Source organism: Balaenoptera borealis, assembly GCF_965194805.1.
Source record: "Balaenoptera borealis genome assembly, chromosome: 6".
In the NCBI taxonomy this organism is placed as follows: domain Eukaryota; kingdom Metazoa; phylum Chordata; class Mammalia; order Artiodactyla; family Balaenopteridae; genus Balaenoptera; species Balaenoptera borealis.
In genome coordinates, this window is record NC_138863.1 from 92,754,915 (window position 1) to 92,775,738 (window position 20,824).

Below are 20,824 nucleotides of genomic sequence, written 5' to 3' on the forward strand. Positions count from 1 at the left end.
GAAAAAATATAGAAGATACAGGAGAAAAAGAAACACACTAATAATAGGAGAATTTAACAACCATTTTCAATATAAGTCAGGCTTAGTGGACAAAATATAAGGAAAGATATAAAAAATCTACAAGGTATAATCAATAAGTACAAATACATCAAACAATTCACACCGGTAACAGAGAATATATCTTTTTCTTAATTGAACATAGAGCATTCATAAAGACTGATAACAGATTATAACACAAAGAAAACATCAGTAGGTTCTATAATGTAGAAGTATTATAAACAGCAATCTGCTTACAATGCAAATAACTAGAAATTAAAAATAAACAAAAACAAAACAAAAAGCCTTTCCTATCTGGAAATTAAAATATCTTGCATCAAACACATCTTGGGTGAAAGAGGAAAAAGAAAAAGAATCTATAAAAATTTTAAAATAAAATGATGATAAATAAAAACACGACATGTTCAGAATCTATGGGATCCATTTAAAGCAGATATCAGAGGAAAACTGATAACCCTAAACATGCATGTCAATATGAATAAAGATAAATTAATTAAACACCCTATCTAAAAACCTAGAAAAAGAACTAAAATAAACACAAAGTAAACATAAAGAAGTAAATAATGTAGAGAACATAAAAACAATAAAGTAAAATCCTGTTTTTTGTGGGGTTTTTTTTGGTCAACCAAATAAACAAACCATTATTTTAAACAAAACTGAAGAGAGGGGCTTCCCTGGTGGTGCAGTGGTTGGGAATCTGCCTGCCAATGCAGGGGACACGGGGTCGAGCCCTGGTCTGGGAAGATCCCACATGCCGCGGAGCAACTAGGCCCGTGAGCCACAATTACTGAGCCTGCGCGTCTGGAGCCTGTGCTCCGCAACGGGAGAGGCCACGACAGTGAGAGGCCCGCGCACCGCGATGAAGAGTGGCCCCCACTCGCCGCAACTGGAGAAAGCCCTCGCACAGAAATGAAGACCCAACACAGCCGAAAATAAAAATATAAATAAATAAATAAATTAAAAAAAAAAAAAAACTGAAGAGAGAAAGCACACATATATAAAAATAAAAAATGACACAGGATAAATAACTCTTTGTACAGGATATACACCAACCAAAATAAATAAATTTGAACATCTGGAGGAATGAGTCATTCCTCTTAAGAATATAGTCTATCAAAATTATTCCTAGTATGAACAGATTAGTCTCCATAGAAAAAAATAGAGAAAGTTTTCAAAGAAATAGCTCACAACAAAGCATCAGGTCCAGCTGGATTCACAAAGAAATTCTACCAAACTTTTAGTGACCAAATGGTCCCAAAGCTATATTAATTGTTCAGAACATAGAATATCAAGGAAAACTTCCACATCATTTTTATAAAGCAAGTATAATAATATCTCAATGAGATTAAAAAGAGCAAAAAGAGAAAGAAAGAAAATGACAAACTGGAGTATATATTACAAATGAAAAAATGGTTCAGTATTCAAAAATATATTGATATAATTCACCATATCAATAGGTTCAAAGAAAAATATAATATGATCATCTGCAATGACACTCAAAAAGCCTTTGACAGAATTCAATATTAATTCCTAACACAAACTCTTGACAAAAACAGGAATGGATGGATACAGCCTGAATATGATTAATTACACACACACAGACACACACACACACACACACGTGCGCGCGCGCGCACACACACACACACACACACACACACACACACACACACACACACTTGTGACAGGGAGAATACCACTCCCCCAAAAGGTCCATACTTTAATTCTCAGAACCTAAAGGTATTTTGCATATGTGATTAAATTAAGATTCTTCAAAAGGGAAAATGACCCTGGATTATCTTGGTGGCCCCAGTGTAATCTCTAGGTTCCTTATAAGTGAAAAAGCTGTACAAGAGAGTGTGGGTCAGGGAAATCTTTCAGACAAGGTCTGAAGAAACTACACTGCCAGCCAGAGAACACAAGCAGTCTCTAGAAGCTGGAAAAGGCAAGCAACCAGATTCTCCACTAGAGCCTCCAGAATAAAGCAGCCTGCTGAGAACTTAATTTTATTCCAGTGAGATCCATTCCAGACTTCTGACCTCCAGAACTGTGAAATAATAAAGGTGTTGTTTTAAGCCACTAAGTTTGTGATAATTTGTTATAGCAGTAATAAAAACTAACAGATATCTCAATCTTAAAACCAGAGTCTTACTTAATGGGGAAATTCTGGAGGCATTCTCAATGAGATTTGAAAAAGGGAAGAACGCTCACTGTCTTCACTACTATTTAATATTTTTCTGAATTCAATACACTAGACTAGAGAAAACAATGAGAGTCATGATATTAGAACAGAAGATCTAAAACTCTCTGTGTTTACTTATAACATGATATTATATTTGAAACTGACTAGAAAATAAATGATAAAAAAGACTCAAATAATAAAAGAATTCAGCAAGTTACAAACTATAAAATTAGTATATATAAATCAATAGCATTTTCTGTTAACTACTTAGTGAATTCAACAGATGACAAAACATCTACAGTAGCAACAAAAATATAAAATACTTAAAAAAAAACTTAAGAGTTGTTCAAAATCCCTATAAACAAAACTATAAAACACTAATAGACACAAAAATAGATTTGAAGGACTTCCCTGGTGGCCCAGTGGTAAAGAATCTGCCTTCCAATAGAGGGGATGCAGGTTTGATCCCTGGTCAGGGAACTAAGATCCCACATGCCACAGGGCAACTAAGCCCCTGTGCCACAGCTATTGAGCTCACACGCCTCAACTAGAGAGCCTGCATGCTGCAAACTACAGAGTCCACACGCTCTGGAACTCACACCACAACTAGAGAAGACAAAACCCACACGCCACAACTAGAGAGAAGCCCGTGTGCCACAACGAAAGATCCCGCATGCCTCAATGAAGATCCCTCATGCCGCAACTAAGACCCAATGCAGCCAAAAAATAAAATTAAAAAAAAAAAAAATTTTTAAAAAAATCGATTTGATACAAATGAAAAGATATCCCTTGCTTTTAATTATGATCTTTCAACATCAAATGTTAGTTCTTTGTAATATCAGAAATTAAATTAAGAAAGCAAATCCCATTTACAATTGCATAAACAAGAATAAAATACCTAGGAAAAATTTTAACCAAGGAGGTGAAAGACCTGTATAATGTACTATTAGACATTAATAAAAGAAATTGAAGAAGACATAAATAAATGGAAAAATATTCCATGCTCATGGACTGGAAGAATTAATATTATTAAAAAGTCCATACTACCCAAAACAATCTATAGATTCAATTCAATCTCTATCAAAATTCCAACGGTATTTTTCACAGAAATAGAACAAACTATCCTAAAATTTATATGAAACCACAAAGGACTCCAAATAGCCAAAGCAATCCTGAGAAAGAAGAACAAAGTTGGAGGTATCATGTTTCCTGATTTCTAACTATATTACCCAAATATTGTAAGCAAAACAGTATGGAACTTGCAGAAAAACTGATGCACGGATCAATGGAACAGAATGGAGAGCACAGACATAAACCTCCACCTATATTATAAAAAGAGAGAGCTCAGAAATAAAATTACATCTATATGGTCAATTAATTTACAACGAAGGAGCCAAGAATATACAGTGGGGAAAGGACAGTCTCTTCAATAAATGGTGGTGGGAAAACTGGACAGCAGCTTGCAAAAGAGTGAAAATGGACCACTTTCTCACACCATATACAAAAATTAACTCAAAATGAATTGAAGATTTGAATGTAAAACTTGAAACCATAAAACTCCTAGGGGAAAAAAAAAAAAACACAGGAGTTGACATAAGTCTTGACCATGACTTTTGGATTTGACACCAAAAACAAAAATAAACAAGTTGGACTACATCAAACTAAAAAGCTTCTGCACAGAAAAGTAAACCATCAACAAAATGAAAAGGCAACCTACTGAATGGGTAACAATATTTACAAACCATGTATCTAATAAGGGGTTAATAGCCAAAATATATAAAGAACACATGCAACTCAATAGCAAAAAAACAAGCAATCCAAATAAAAAATAGGCAGAAAATCTGAATAGGTATTTTTCCAAAGAAGGCATATAGATGGCCAACAGGTACATGCCAACATGTACATGAAAAGCCACTCAACATCAGTAATCATTAGAGAAATGCAAATCAAAACCACAATAAGATATCACCTCACACCTGTCAGAATGGCTGTCATCAAAAAGACAGAGAATAACAAATGTTGTCAAGGATGTGGAGAAAAGTGAACTTTTGTGCACTGTTGGTGGGAATGTAAATTTGGTGCAGTCACTATGGAAAGCAGTAGGGAGGTTTCTCAAAAAACTAAAAGTAGGACTATCATATAATCCAGCAATTCTACTTCTGTGTATCGATCTATTTATATTTTATATTTTATGTATAATATAATATGTTACATATATATAATGGAATATTATTCAGTCATAAAAAGAATGAAATCTTGCCATTTGCAACAATATGGGTGGTCCTTGAAGGCAATATGCTAAGTAACATAAGTCAGAGAAAGACAAATACCATATGATCTCACGTATATGTGGACTCTAAAACAAAACAAAACAAAAAACCAAACTCATAGATACAGAGAACAGATTGGTGGTTACCAGAGGTGGAAAGTGAGGGGAGAAATGGGTGAAGGAAGGTATAAACATCCAGTTTTAAAATAGATAAGAATGGGGATATAATGTACAGCATGGTGACTATAGTTAATAATAATACTGTACTATTTGAAAGTTGCTAAGAGAGTAGATCTTAAAACTTCCCATCACAAGAAAAAATATTTCTGTAACAATGTACAGTGATGGATGTTAACTAAACTTATTGTGATTATTTTGCAATATACACAGATATTGAATCATTATATTGTATACCTGAAACTAATATAATGTTATGTATCAAATATATTTCAGTATTAAAAAATAAAGGGACATATATTATTAAAAAATGTTAGTTCTTCCTATGTTAATTTATAAATGTAATATAATCAGAAGAAAAATTCCAATGAGCTAGTTTTATTGAGCTAGACAAATTGATCATACATTTTATAAGGAATGATTATCTTTCAAGTAAGCTAGGAAATACAGAAAAAGAATAGTTATAAGAAAGGACTACCCAATCAGGTATTAAATTATGTTAGCAAAGCCCCTCTAATTACGATAGTGAGGGACTGGCTCATAAATAGACAAACAGAATAGAAGTCCAGTAAGAGACCCAACTATATATAGATATCTAATACACGATAAAGATGGTACCTCAATTACAGGGTCAAAGAGAGAGCTTTTTTTATAAATGGCACTGGAACACTGGAAAGACTTTTGGGAAAAGATAAAATTAGATCCATTCCCCACACCATATATAAGAACACAGTGTAAATTGATCAAAGATTCAAATATAAAAACAAAATTAGGCACACACTAGGAGAAACCATGTTATATTTAAACTGGATGTGTAAAAGAACATGACTAAATTTCCAAATGCAATAAATTAAATAGAGAGACCAATATGACTATTAAGAAAAAATTTTTTAACTTTTGCATAATAAATATTACCATAAGCAAAGTCAAAACCCAAATTGCCAACTAAGAGACAAAGTAAGAACACATATCCCAGATACAAGGTTATATCCCTAGCTACAAAGACTGGGAAATGAGAGCCGAGACAAAACTTCCTATAGAAATATAGGCAAACAACACAAACAGGCAATTAGCAAAATGATCTAGAAATATGGCCCCTGAATACATGGGCAAAGGTTCAAATTCACACATATTAAGAGAAATGCAATTATGATACCATTTCTCATATTTCAGATGGTAAAAAATTTCAAAAGCTTGACAATACACTCTTTTTATAAATTTGTTGATGGAAATGTAAGATGGCATCACTCCCACGAAGGAGAATTTGGCAGTATCTAACAAAACTTGTATGTATTTATCTTTTTACCCAGCAATCACACTTCTAGGAATTTATCCTGAAGATATACCTGCAACAATATCAAAATATATGATCCAGGGTTTATTTACTGAAGAATCATTTGTAATTGAAAAATACTGGAAACTACCAAGATGGCCAAGCATAGGAGTTTGTTCAAATAAGCTATGGTGTAGAGTCAGCAAAGTACTATGCAAATGTAAAAAAAAAATGAAGAAGACCTTTAATAACTTATGTGGAGCAATTTCCAGGAAATAATATTAAGTTTAAAAAAATGCTAAAGAGATTAGATAGTATGCTCTCCTTTGTGTAAGAAAGAAGAGAAAGTATAAAGAAACACAAGGAGGATAAACTAGAAAACAAGAAAGTGCATTATCTACAAGAGGTAGAAGACATAGGATGAAAGTATTGAGGACGCAGTAACACTTCTCTGAATTTAACTTTATGTATACATTTGGCTTTAGAAACATGCTAAAATTAAATATATTTTTAAATTAAAATATATATTAAATATATTTTTAAATTAAATCAATAAAGATGAGGAGGGAAAAAAAATCTAAAACTTAAGGAAAACTGGAAAAAAGAACAAAAAGTCCTCTATTCCCATTCCCACCAACACAACAAAAGCAACAAAATATTCTCTACTGTTTTCAAAGAACAACGTACGAAAATAACGTTTTTGTTTGGGGTCTGCATGTGTTTATGTCTGGGGAGTTATAAGAATAGAAAATTTCTTTCCAAATCTACTACGGTGGTAGAGATAAAAAGCAAACAAAGTAATAATGATATTTGAGCTTTAGGAATGATGCTTCTTTTATGGACTTAAAATTTACTATCTTTCAGGATTTCCTTTCAGGGGAAATCACAGAGTATTCAACTAGAGTGGTCTGAGAATTTAAGGTATGTTTAACATGTACCAAATGATCACAGTGCTTAAAAGATTGTCCATGTTCCCCTATATTAAAAGTAAAATCCATTTGTCTGAATTTTATTCATCCAATCAATAAATAGGAATCATTTTCCTACTCATATAAACAGATTGCCTAGTCTACAGCTCAGAATTCCTAACTCAGATGTCCTCCTACTTTAAAAAAAAAAAAGAAACAGTGAAACAAAACAAAAAACTGAATAGAGAAGACTACTTCATTTCATTAAGTTAAGGCACGGTAAAAGTTCAATAACAGCATCACTCATTATCTGAGAAAAAGAATGGCTGTAGGACAGCTATTTTAAAATGTAATAATGGAACCTCAGAGAAAGTCCTGTCAAAATAAAAGAAAAAATAGGATATGCAATGAGACAATTAATAGATCTTTAAACCCAAGAGGCAAATCAATGATGAGGGAGCAGAGTGGCACCAAGAGTAATACAAACTGCCTACCACATTGCAAATAGAACTGTGAAGGGAAAATTGCTTGAGGTGATTATCAAAAGTTACAGTAATCAATGAGAGAGCTACTACAGGGCATCAATTAAAGCTCTGTGGTGTCCTAGATGAAGAAAGTGACTTTCCAGCAAGGCACAAGCAGGAGCTTGCATTATGGAAGTAAAGACGAGGTCCTCCTATTCTAAATGCTAGGACAACCAGCCATTGCCATAATCAAAACAGAGGAAGCAAAATGACATTTGTCCCTACAGTATCACAGAGTCTACCAAAAGGAAAGCAATCTAAAGGTGCATACGAGTACAGAGTAAAAGGAATCTGTACTTGAGGATAATTTTTACCTATTAAGGGAAACAAAGCTCATCCTAGAAGTCAACAGTTACACAAAAATGACAGTGTTCTCTTGAATGAATAAGACCCACAAAAAGAAAAATGTATACTTTTTAGAGTTGGATTTGAGCCTTTTTAGAAAAATCCTGTGGACTATGTTCACATAGTTCATCAGATTTGATAGAAATAAGACACTATTGTCAACAACTCAACCACACAGTTGTCAAGGATAATGTTTCTGTTTATTGCAGTGGAAGGTAGAGGAACAGAAACGTCCCCACTGAACACCACATTTTGCTAGTAACTCTAGTAACACCGTATTTCCCCAGTTTGTGAGTCACTTTATAATTCTTTGATGGCTGAATGGAATGAATAGTATCGATTTCATGGGATAATGGTTTTAAAAAGTTGCTTTAGCTCGACATGCTGCCTAGTACTCAAAAGAGAACAGGGTGACTTCTGGCTCCCATTTCAGCATGTAAGCAGCTTGGAAGGTATCACTTCAGTCCTCACAACAAGACTGGACAAACTGAAAATCAACAACGTTTCTTAGATCCATCAGAGAATTGTAGTCATAGGGCAGATAACTGCTCCAGAAACTGGAGAGACAAAGGTAGATAAAGAGTATCACAAATTACTATTGGAGGAGCAGCCCAGGAGCAGAAACTGCCACTGGAGCCAGTGGCAGGGTAGGAAAACTTGAACTGAAATTGACAAATTACTGGTGGTTCAGTATGGACAAGCTTTTTAGTTAAAAACTCTGGGAGACGGGGGGCAGTCCTGTTAAAGATTCCACATTTTCACGAGTTTCACCTCCAGAAGTCCTACCAGGTTATCACAGTGAAGACAAACATCTGTTCATGCTTCCAGCAGGGGAAGGAAAACCTAGCCATTTTGAAATACACCCAGAGAATTCTTAAAAAGGTCTGCCCTCAAAGGAAACTACTTTACCAAAGCCTAACCAACTGGGATTTTACCAGAGCCTAACAGACCTGGTGGGGAGGAAAATACTCAACTCCAGCCCCCTCTAGCCTTCCTGTTTTACCTAAGTGGGGAGGACGAACTGAGAAGTATTTGTGAAGACCTTATCGCAGGGGCACAGGTTCAATAAAAGATTGAGACCTAGTCACGGGACTATAAAACACTTCCCCTCTCCTCAAAATTTGACATATCATCAGTAAGTCTCTTGCACAATAAAAGGAGATTAAAACAGAAATAACTGTATGTCCCAGACTTTATTTAGGAAGAATTCTCTAAGTAATCCCCCCCAAAAAAGGAAGGAAAAGGAAAATAAAAACAAGGACACCAGAGGAAAATTTTAGCCTTTAACACCTATAGCAGTAGCAAACATAGCCTAACTCCTAGCTAGATAAATACAAAACCTCACACTAAAAGCCTATTTATTTCCATTCCTTATACCCAATACATCACATCCAGCTTTCAACAAAAGATTACAAGGCATACTAAAAGACAAAATACAGAGTTTGAAAAGACGTCGGAAGCATCCAATTCAGACTCAGATATAGCATAAATTTTGGCATTATCACACTGGGAATTTAAGACAACTATGATTAATATGCTGAAGGCTCTCTAATGTAAAAAATAGACAATATGCAACCAAAGATGGGTATTATGAGCATAGAGAGTGAAATTCTATGAAAGAATCAAAAGGAAATGATAGAAATCAAAAACACTGAAACAAAAATGAAGAATGCCCCTCAATAGACTGGACAGAGCCAAAGAAAGAATCACTGAGCTTGCAAAAACATCAAAAGAAACCTCTAAAACTAAAATATAAGGAAAAAAGAAGAATGAAAAAGATATAACAGAATATCCAAGAACTAAAGGACAATTACAAATGGTTTCACATGCATGTAATGGGAATACCAGAAGGAAAAAAAAAGGAGAGAAAGGAACAGAAGAACTGCTTGAAGTAATCATGAGTGAAACTTTTCCAAAATTAATGACAAACAACCAAATCACACATCCAGGATACTCAGGGAACACCAGGCATAAGATAAAGATATTAAATTAAAAAAAAATCAACACTGGGTATACTATATTCAAACTGCAGGAAATTAAACACAAAGAAAAATCTTGAAAGAAGCTGGAGGTGAGGATGGAAGGTGGAGAAACATCTTACCTAGAGAGAAACAAGGATAAAATTACATCAGATTTTTTTTAACATCTTTATTGTAGTATAATTGCTTTGCAATGTTGTGTTATCATCAGATTTTTTTTTTCAGAAACCATTCCAGCAAAATGAGTGGAGTGTTGAAAGAAAAAAATACCGCCTACCTAAATTTGCTATCTAGTGGAATTATCTTTCAAAAGTTGAGAAACAAAGACTTTCTGAAACAAAAACTGAGGGAATTTGTCACCAAGAGACCTGCCTTGCAAGAAATGTTAAAAGAAGTTCTTCAGAGAAAAGAAAATAATATAGGTCATGATGACATATTTAAGATCATTTAAAAAGAAAAATGGAGTAACTATGGCTCAGGCATCCAAAATGGAGCCAGGTGGCTATTACGGATATGGTTTCAGACATGTTCCTGCATCACTGAGAACTTGAATTTTCTGAAGTGTATCAAACTCAAGGACACCACCAACCATTTTCAAAACAACATCTGCTAGCAGCTGGCAGCTGCAACCTTATGGTCTCAACGTCTCCCCTTGTAAAATATGCAACCATTTTTGGACCCCAAATAACCCTTGCTTATCAAGCACCCTTAGTTCTTGACAGCTCCAATCCTAATTCTTGACAAACAACTATGTAACTTTGTGGTTTTACCTCCATTTTGTAGTCCGGTGGAACACATTTCAAGTACTTCTTGAATATGTGTCTCCCGGGCTATAGTCCTCAGCTTGGCTTGACTAAAACTCTCTTCTGTTTCTTATTATAGATTGTTTACTGATTATTTGTGTTGACACTCAGAAACTTGGATCTATGTAAAGAAGGACTGTTTGAAAAGGAATACATGAAGGTAAAATAAAATATTTTATTTTTCGTATTCATAATTAATAGATAATTTGTTCAAAATTATAATAACAATGTATTTGGTGGTTATAGGTTATGGGTAAGTGAAATTAATGACAACAGTGTCTTAAGGGATGGGAAAAAGGGATGGGGAATACTCTATTTATAAGGTACTTGTACTATGTGTGACGTGGTATAGTGTTATCTGAAAGTCACTTGGATTAGTTGTAAATTTACATTGCAGACTCTAGGGCAACTACTGAGAAAGGTAAAAAAAAAATAACTGATACGCTAAAAGAGGAGACAAATGGCCTAATATGAAATGATCAATTAAAATTAGAGAAACGGAAAAACAGAGGAAATAAGAAAGTGGAACAAAGAACAAGGGCAGTGAACAAAAAAATAATAAATATGGTAGATATTAATCCAAATATAGCAATAATCATTTTAAATGTCATTGATATAAATATAGCAATTAAAGGACTGAGACTGTCAGACTGTCAGGGTGGATAAATAAACACAATCCAACTGTTATCTATAAGAAACTTACTTTAAGTATAAAGATGCAGACAAATTAAATGTAAAGGCATAGAGACAAATATATCATATTATCAGTAATCAAAGTACCCTGGAATAGTTATATTAATCCCAGACAGATGTAAGAGCAGATGTAAGAGCAAGGAAAATTATCAGGAATAAAGAGAGGCATTACATAACCATAAAGGGGTCAATTTTCCAGGAAGACATAGCAATCCTTGATATGCAAGCACCTATCAATACAGCATCAAAATATGTGAGGCAAAAACTGATAGAACTGCAAAAAAAGAATAGATGAATCTGCTATTATAGTTGGAGACTTCAACACCCCTCTATCAGTAATGGACAGATACAGTAGGCAGAAAGTCAGTCAGAACATAGTTGAACTGAACAGCAGCACCAATCAACTGAATATCATTGACATTTATAGAATACTTCATCCAACAATAGCAGAATACACATTCTTCTCAAGATTATAAAGAACATTCACCAAGACAGACCACATTTCTGGGCTGTAAAACACACCTTAACAAACCTAAAAGAATAGAAGTTATACAAAATATGCTCTCAAGACACAATGGAATTAAACTACAAATCAAAAACAGAAAGATGGCTGGGGAACCCCCAAATACTAGAGGATTAAATAGAACATTTCTAAACAATACATAGGCAAAGAAGAAAACTCAAAAGAAATTAAACACTTTGAATTAAATCAGAATGAAAATGGAACTTATTAAAATTTGTGGGATGCAGTAAAAGCAGTGCTTAGAGGGAAATTTACGGCACTGAATTCACATATTCGAAAAGAAGAATTATCTAAAAACAGTAACCTAAACTTCCACCATAGAATACTAGAAGAAGATCGAATTAAATCCAAAGTAAGCCCAATGAAAATTAGACTTGAAAGCAATAAAATTAGAAACAGAAAATCAATAGAGAAAATAACTGAAACCAAAAGCTGGTTCTTTGAAAAGTTCAGTAAAGTCGATAGGCCTCTAGACAGGTTAACTAAGGAAAAGGAGGGAGGTGGGAGAGGGAGGAGAGAGAGAGAGAGTGGGAGAGAGAAAAAGATATATATAGATATAGATATAGGTATAGATATAGATATATAGAGAGAGAGGGAGAGAGAGAGAGAGAGAGGGAGAGGGACAGGGAGAGAGGGAGAAAACACAAAGCACTAATATCAGTAATGAAAGAGAGGTCATCACTACCACTAATGATCCCCATGGACCCCAAGGATAATAAAATAATATTATGAACAAGCCTATACCCACAAATTTGTTAACTTAGATGAATGGACCAAGTCCTTATAAGACACAATCTCCTAAAACTCACCCAAGAAGAAATCTATAATCTGAATAGATCTATTATCTATTAAAGAAATTTAATCAATAATTAATAACCTACCAAAGCAGAAAACATCAGGCCCAGATGGGTTGAATTCTACCAAAAATTCAAGGAAAAAATGATATCAATTCTTGACAATCTATTTCTAAAAATCAAAGCAAGGATATATTTCCCAACTCATTATATGAGGTCAGCATTATCCTAACACTAAACCTAGACAAAGACCTTATGAAAAAAGAAGACTAAGTCCAATATCTCTCAGGAACATGTATGCACAAACTCTCAAGAAACTATTAGCAAATAATATCCAACAATGTATAAAAAAATATTAGCAAATAATATCCAACAGTATACTTGGCTATACATATCATATAGCCAAGTATAAGTTATTCCAGGTATGCAAAGAGGGTTCAATATTTGACAATCAATTAATGTAATCTATCCTATTAACAGACTAAGTAAAAAAAATAATATAATCATACCTATATATGCAGAAAAAGCACTTGACTAAAACCAACACCCATGATGATAAAAATTCTCAGCAAACTGGGAATAGAGGAGGACTTCTTCAACTTGATAAAGAATATCTACAGAAACCTACAGTTAGCATCATACTTAATGGTGAGAAACCACATGCTGTCCTGCTAAGATGAGGCAAGAATGTTCCTTCTCACTACTACTGGACAGCATACTGGAAGTCCTAGATAATGCAATAAGGCAAGAAAAGGAAATAAAAGGTATACTTACTGGAAAGATATAAAACTGTCTTTTTTGCAAATTATATGCTTGTCTACATAGATAATTCCAAAGAATCAACAAGAGCAATAATAACCAAAAAGAAAAAAAAAAACCCTCTTGGAACAAATAAGAAATTATAACAAGGTTGTAGGATACAAGGTTAATATACAAAACTCAACTGCTTTCTTGTATAACAACAATGAATAATTAGAATTTGAAAATAAAAACACAATACATTTATTTAGCACCAATAATATGTAAAATCCTTAAGTGTCAGTCTAACAAAATATATACAAGACCTATATGAGAAAAAGTACAAAACTCTGATGAAAGAAATCAAAGAAGTTTTAAATATATGGAGAAATATTCCATGTACCTGAATAGAAAGACTCAATATAATCAAGATGTTAGTTCTTCCCAAATTGTTTATACATTATAAGCATTTCCAGTCAAAATCCTGGCAAATTATTCTGTAAATATCCACAAACTGATTCTAAAGTTTATATAGAAAGACAAAAGTTCCAGAACACTCAAGACAATATTAAATACAAAGAAATTCAGAGGACTGACACTATTCAACTTCAAGACTATAAAGCTTCAGTATTTAAGACAGTGTGTTATTGGCAAAGAATAGATAAATAGAAGAATGGAATAAAGATACAGGGCCCAGAAGTAGATCCACACAAATAAAGTCAACTGATCTTCAACAAAGAAGCAAAGGCAATTCGATGAAGAAAAGACAGTCTTTTTAACAAACGGTGCTAGAACAACTGTACATCCACATGTAGAAAAATGAATCCAGACACAGACCACAAGATTTTCACAAAAATTAACTCAAAATAGATCACAGACCCAAATGTAAAATGCAAAACTATAAAACTTCTGGAAGATAACATAGGAGAAAATCTGGTTGACCTTGGGTTTGGTAATGTTTTTTCCGATATAACACCAAAGAATGATCCGTGGAAGAAATATTGACAAATTAGAATTCATTAAGATAAAAAACTACTTCTTTTTTTTTTTTAACATCTTTATTAGAGTATAATTGCTTAACAATGGTGTGTTAGTTTCTGCTTTATAACAAAGTGAATCAGGTATACATATACATATGTCCCCATATCTCTTCTCTCTTGCATCTCCCTCCCTCCCACCCTCCCTATCCCACCCCTCTAGGTGGTCACAAAGCACCGAGCTGACCTCCCTGTGCTATGCGGCTGCTTCCCACTAGCTATCTATTTTACGTTCGGTAGTGTATATATGTCCATGCCACTCTCTCACTTTGTCCCAGCTTACCCTTCCCCCTCCCTGTACCCTCAAGTCCATTCTCTAGTAGGTCTGCATCTTTATTCCTGTCTTGCCCCTAGGTTCTTCTGACCATTTTTTCCCCTTTTTTTAGATTCCATATATATGTGTTAGCATATGGTATTTTTTTTCTCTTTCTGACTTACTTCACTCTGCATGACAGTCTCTAGGTCCATCCACCTCACTACAAATAACTCAGTTTCATTCCTTTTTATGGCTGAGTAATATTCCGTTGTATATATGTGCCACATCTTCTTTATCCATTCATCTGTCGATGGACACTTACATTGCTTCCATGTTCTGGCTATTGTAAACAGCGCTGCAATGAACATTTTGGTACATGACTCTTTTTGAATTATGGTTTTCTCAGGGTATATGCCCAGTAGTGGGATTGCTGGGTCGTATGGTAGTTCTATTTTTAGTTTTTTAAGGAACCTCCATACTGTTCTCCATAGTGGCTCTATCAATTTACATTCCCACCAAGACTGCAAGAGGGTTCCCTTTTCTCCACACCCTCTCCAGCATTTATTGTTTCTAGATTTTTTGATGATGGCCATTCTGACCGCTGTGAGATGATATCTCATTGTAGTTTTGATTTGCATTTTTCTAATGATTAATGATGTTGAGCATTCTTTCATGTGTTTGTTGGCAATCTGTATATCCTCTTTGGAGAAATGTCTATTTAGGTCTTCTGCCCATTTTCGGATTGGGTTGTTTGTTTTTTTGATATTGGGCTGCATGAGTTGCTTGTATGTTTTGGAGATTAATCCTTTGCCAGTTGCTTCATTTGCAAATATTTTCTCCCATTCTGAGGGTTGTCTTTTGGTCTTGTTTATGGTTTCCTTTGCTGTGCAAAAGCTATTAAGTTTCATTAGGTCCCATTTGTTTATTTTTGTTTTTATTTCCATTTCTCTAGGAGCTGGGTCAAAAAGGACCTTGCTGTGATTGATGTCACAGAGTGTTCTGCCTATGTTTTCCTCTAAGAGTTTGATGGTGTCTGGCCTTACATTTAGGTCTTTAATCCATTTTGAGTTTATTTTTGTGTATGGTATTAGGGAGTGTTCTAATTTCATTCTTTTACATGGAGCTGTCCAGTTTTCCCAGCACCACTTATTGAAGAGGCTGTCTTTTCCCCACTGTATATTCTTGCCTCCTTTATCAAAGATAAGGTGACCATATGTGCGTGGGTTTATCTCTGGGCTTTCTATCCTGTTCCATTGATCTATATTTCTGTTTTTGTGCCAGTACCATACTGTCTTGATTACTGTAGCTTTGTAGTATAGTCTGAAGTCAGGGAGCCTGATTCCTCCATCTCCGTTTTTCTTTCTCAAGATTGCTTTGGCTATTCGGGGTCTTTTGTGTTTCCATACAAATTGCAAAATTTTTTGTTCTAGTTTTGTGAAAAATGCCATTGGTAGTTTGATAGGGATTGCACTGAATCTGTAGATTGCTTTGGGTAGTAGAGTCATTTTCACAATGTTGATTCTTCCAATCCAAGAACATGGTATATCTCTCCATCTATTTGTATCATCTTTAATTTCTTTCATCAGTGTCTCATAATTTTCTGCATACAGGTCTTTTGTCTCCTTAGGTAGGTTTATTCCTAGATATTTTATTCTTTTTGTTGCAATGGTAAATGGGAGTGTTTTCTTAATTTCACTTTCAGATTTTTCATCATTAGTGTATAGGAATGCAAGAGATTTCTGTGCATTAATTTTGTATCCTGCTACCTTACCAAATTCATTGATTAGCTCTAGTAGTTAAAAAACTACTTCTCTGTGAAAGACACTGTTAAGAGAATGAAAAGACAGGTCAAAGACTAGAAGAAAATATTTTTGAAATACATATCTGATTAAGGACTGGTATCCAAAAGAACTCTAAATTCAATAATAAAAAAAAATCAAAAAAAAAAATAGACAAAAGATCTGAACAGACACCTCACCAAGGAAGACAGAAAGATGGAAAATAAGCCTATGAAAAGATGCTAAACATCATATGTTATTAAGGAACTGCAAATTAAAACAAGGTACTACTACACACCTATTAAAATAGCTAAAATCCAAAACACTGATAACACCAAATGTTGCCCAGGGGGTGAAGCAGAAGGAATTCTCATGATAAAGCCACTTTTGAAGAGACTTTGGAATTTCTGACAAAACTGAACATAAATTTATCATAATATCCAGGAATAGTGCCCACTGGTATTTAGGCAAATCAGTTGAAAATTACATTCACATAAAAATTTGCACCTGAATGCTTACAGCAGCTTTATTTATAATTGCCGAAACTTGGAAGTGACAGTAAAATGATCATTGGTTTCCAGGGGTTTGGGGAGAGGAAAGGTGGGATCAGTAGAGGCAGCACAGGAGATTCTTAGGGCAGTGAAACTATTGTGTATGATATAGTACAGGTGGATACATGCCATTATACATTTGTCGAAACCCACTGAATGTACAACACAAAACATGAACTCTAATGTAAACTATGGGCTACAGTAATGTATCAGTATTGGCTCATCCATTGTATCAAATGTATTACACAACTTGTACTAATGCAAGATGTGTGTATGAAACTGTGTATGTGTGGAGAGGGAGTGATGAGGAGATACATGGGAGCTCTAGATCTGCTGTTCAATTTTTTTGTAAATCTAAAATCACTCTAAAAAATAAAGTCTATTAATTTATTGATAAAAAATAGAACATGGTAAAAAAAACAAGTAAACTATAGACTGAAAACATTCTGTGTAATATCCAATATAGGATATTAAGAAACAACGTTTGTACAGAATCACACATATGTATTCAAACAATAATCACCCAAATCATCTGCTTAATCTTTGGGGCTTCATAGAGGCAGTCAATGAAAGGCAGAAAATCACTCTTCAATGGACTTGCCAAGTTACATCACATAAATCAGAAAGAAGCATCAAAGATAAAATATGCTCATTTGTGAAGTTGAATGGGAAAAAAAAAACAACAATCATCACATTACTTTGTTCTGAAATAGCAGAGGTAGTCCTTTGAGCCAGCTGTGGAGCCTAAGAAAACAGTAACTGATGCTAATGATTAATTCTAGCAATGAGTATTTCATTGTTTGGTAATTCCAGTACTACTGAAAGGCATCTTAATTTGGAAGAAATTTGGTAATATATCAGTGATTTCATTTAAGACCTTCCAGGAGAAAAGTAAACAGATACTACTTTTAACATATTTCTATGATTTACATCAAGATACGACCATGTAAAGTAAAACAATTACAAATAATTTTGAAGCCTAAACTATTGTTTTTAAAAGTTTTAGTCCATTCCCTCTATAGGTTTATAATTCTAATTATTGCTGCGCAAGTTAATATTTTTATCAAATCAATGCCAAAGAAAACATTCTTGGATTAACTTATTGGTATTATCACTACTATAAAATATCTATAATTCAAATGTAAAAGAACCTGCTTAATCATTGAAACAAAGTAAATAAACCAAAAACAATTTTAGAAAACATAAACATGAAGAACAATAAATATTTACATAATTTATATCCCAAATTTGAGAGTGAACTTGAATTTTTATCATTATAATAAATGGTTTAGTCTTTTATTACTGTAGTAACAAAAGATCAATTTTTTATGGAATGAAAGATTCTTTAAATTCTATAGTGCTTTACAATTTTCAAAAATTTTACACATATGATTTCATATAATCCCATAATAACCCTGTTTTTCCCCTACTCCTATATTGCCCCTACCCCTTCCTTCTCCCCCACTGGTAACCACTAGTTTACCTTCCATATGTATGTGTCTGCTTCTTTTTTGCTTTATTCACTAGTTTGTTGTATTTTTTAGATTCCACATATAAGTGATATCATATGGTATTTGTTTTTGTCTGACTTATCTCATTTAGCATGATGCCCTCTGAATCCATCCACGTTGCTACAAATGGCAGAATTTCATTCTTTTTTATGGCTGAGCTATATTCCATTATATATATACATACCACACCTTCTTTATCAATTCATTTGTTGATGGATAGTTAGGGCACAAGACCTATTTTTTTAACTGACATATTGATAAAATAGATATGTGAAAATAGATGACTTATCCTATATGGTTGCACTACTACACTAATTACACCAGAGTTCAGAGCATTGCTGGCCTAGACTCTAAAATACACTTGAAACTGAAAACTTCTCAAATGAAACTTGTAAAAACTCAAATCGCAAACCTGATTACAATTTTCCTGTTGTAGAAAATCATAAAGAAATCTTATAAAATTACACTGTAAAATATTTAAGTGAATCAAAGATATAAACACTGAAGGCCTCCTACCTTAACATAGCATTTTTTCCGTCACTTCTTGTACACCAAACCTGGCGGGTTTGATAACCTATCTCTATGTCGCAGGACTTGGAATGGTGATGTGTCTTGTAACTTTGATGTCTAAAGGTGACCAGCTCCTTCGAATCAGAGTTAAAATCCAGAACGGTTCTTCTACTTAGGTTGAGTTCTTTGAGAAGAGGCAGTCGACATTTACTCCACGGTCCAACTTTAAGGCTAAACATATATTCCTCTGCCCCAAGAGGACAGGAAATGGGAGCATCACAGGCTCTTGACTCAGTCAGGTTGGGACACTGCAAGCCTCCATAGAGAGGGGGGGCAATGGCTGAGCGAGTTCTATGCTGTAACTGCTTCCCACATCCCTTGCTACACCTGGACCACTGTGAGAACTCAGAGACCACACAATCCCGCGGGCAAGGGATGAGACAAGCTTGTTCCGTGGGGGGCTGAGGGGCAAAGTGTTCACATATCTCATTCACAGCCATGGTTCTGTTCAGCTTCTGAACACAACGCACCGTCCGGCGCTGCAGCCCATGCTGGGCTGTCACGCACTCTGTAGCCCGAGGTCTGGCTTGCCCCAGGGCGGGAGGAACAAGCACACAGTGGTGCCAGTCAGAAACCTCCCACTGGAAGAGGTCTCTGTGCCAGTCACAGACTCGGAAGCAGCTTCTTTCCTTCGGAGGCCTATTGTTCTCATCACAGTTAGACAGGTGACTCGTCCACCCTTCAAAATGGAAACACCAAAGGGCACGACTCTGGATTCCTCCTGGCCCACAGTCTCCTGTACACCTTCCCCAGGGGCCTGCAGGCAGAAAGACAAGGGTGTCAGTTACTCCAAGATTCCACACCACCATCCACACAAAAACGGGTCAATCTGCACACCTCCGGACACAACCAGTGTGAAATTATTATGATGGAAAATATAATTGAGTGGCTAAAAATGTGGATTCTACATCAGTTGGCCCTTCTTGAAATCCCAATCCGTCTCTTACAGCAGTATCAACTTGGATGAATTACTTCAACTTTCTAAGCCTTAGTTTCCTACATAAGGGAGAAGATAATAAAAGCACTGACTTGTAAAGATGTTCTGAGGATCAGTGACATAATGTGATGGGAAGTAGACAATACACATTTAATAAATGATTGGTCTCGTTATAATTATTATGTTCCAAAGCCTATATACCTAACTCAATATTAATACTTTCTCGTTAGGCAGAGTTTCATCTAAAAGAAAAGCCCTAAATCCAGGATTTTAATAAACTAGGATTTTTCATGTTTCCAATCCTTCAGCTCACACCTTAAGTAGCTCAGAAGAGAAATACATTTTTAAAAATAGCTTGCTAAGCATCCTAAATATATTTTCATTTTCTAAATAGCTCTCCTCAGTTCTGGTTTTTGCTTGCAGAGTGAATTGCGTGAAAACGAAAAATCTGATACGGGGGGGGGGGGGGGGGATGGGGTGTGGGGGGAAGGTAAGTTAATAAAAGAAGCAGCAGTACTGAATAGTCTCTGGAAATTCTGCCCCGACAATCCTTGAAATATACCTGTTGGGTAAAGCTTCCAATGTTAGCTTGTAATATGCCAAATCTTTTCATTAATGAATTAGCTTTGTGAGAGAGGGTTCAAAAAATGGACAGATGAAAGAGCTACCCACTGATTTTTTTTTTTTTTTTTTTGCATCTAATCTATAGACATACCAGCTGGCCTCATCCAGAAGGCTGATCATCTATCTTTCCACGAGGACAGCAAGTAATCACATTTTGTGTCAATGGAAAAAAAAAAAAAAAGTTTCCTCTCTTTTGCTTTACCTAAAAATGTAATATGAGCCTGAAAAAAGTGTACCAGCTTAACCATGTTACGTTTTCCCCTTTACTAGGTTTGTGATCATCATAAAGGCATTT

General features: G+C 34.7%; 1 protein-coding gene across 2 annotated transcripts in view; it reads right to left on the reverse strand.

The window, feature by feature from the left end:
- The window catches only part of THSD7B (thrombospondin type 1 domain containing 7B), a 1,176,114-nt gene that overhangs the window by 576,079 nt on the left and 579,211 nt on the right, over positions 1 to 20,824 (reverse strand). For both annotated transcript variants that reach the window (XM_082395801.1, XM_082395802.1), the window contains one exon: positions 18,915 to 19,725. In XM_082395801.1, coding sequence (XP_082251927.1) covers positions 18,915 to 19,725 — 811 coding nt within the window. The remainder of the gene's footprint in view (positions 1 to 18,914; positions 19,726 to 20,824) is intronic.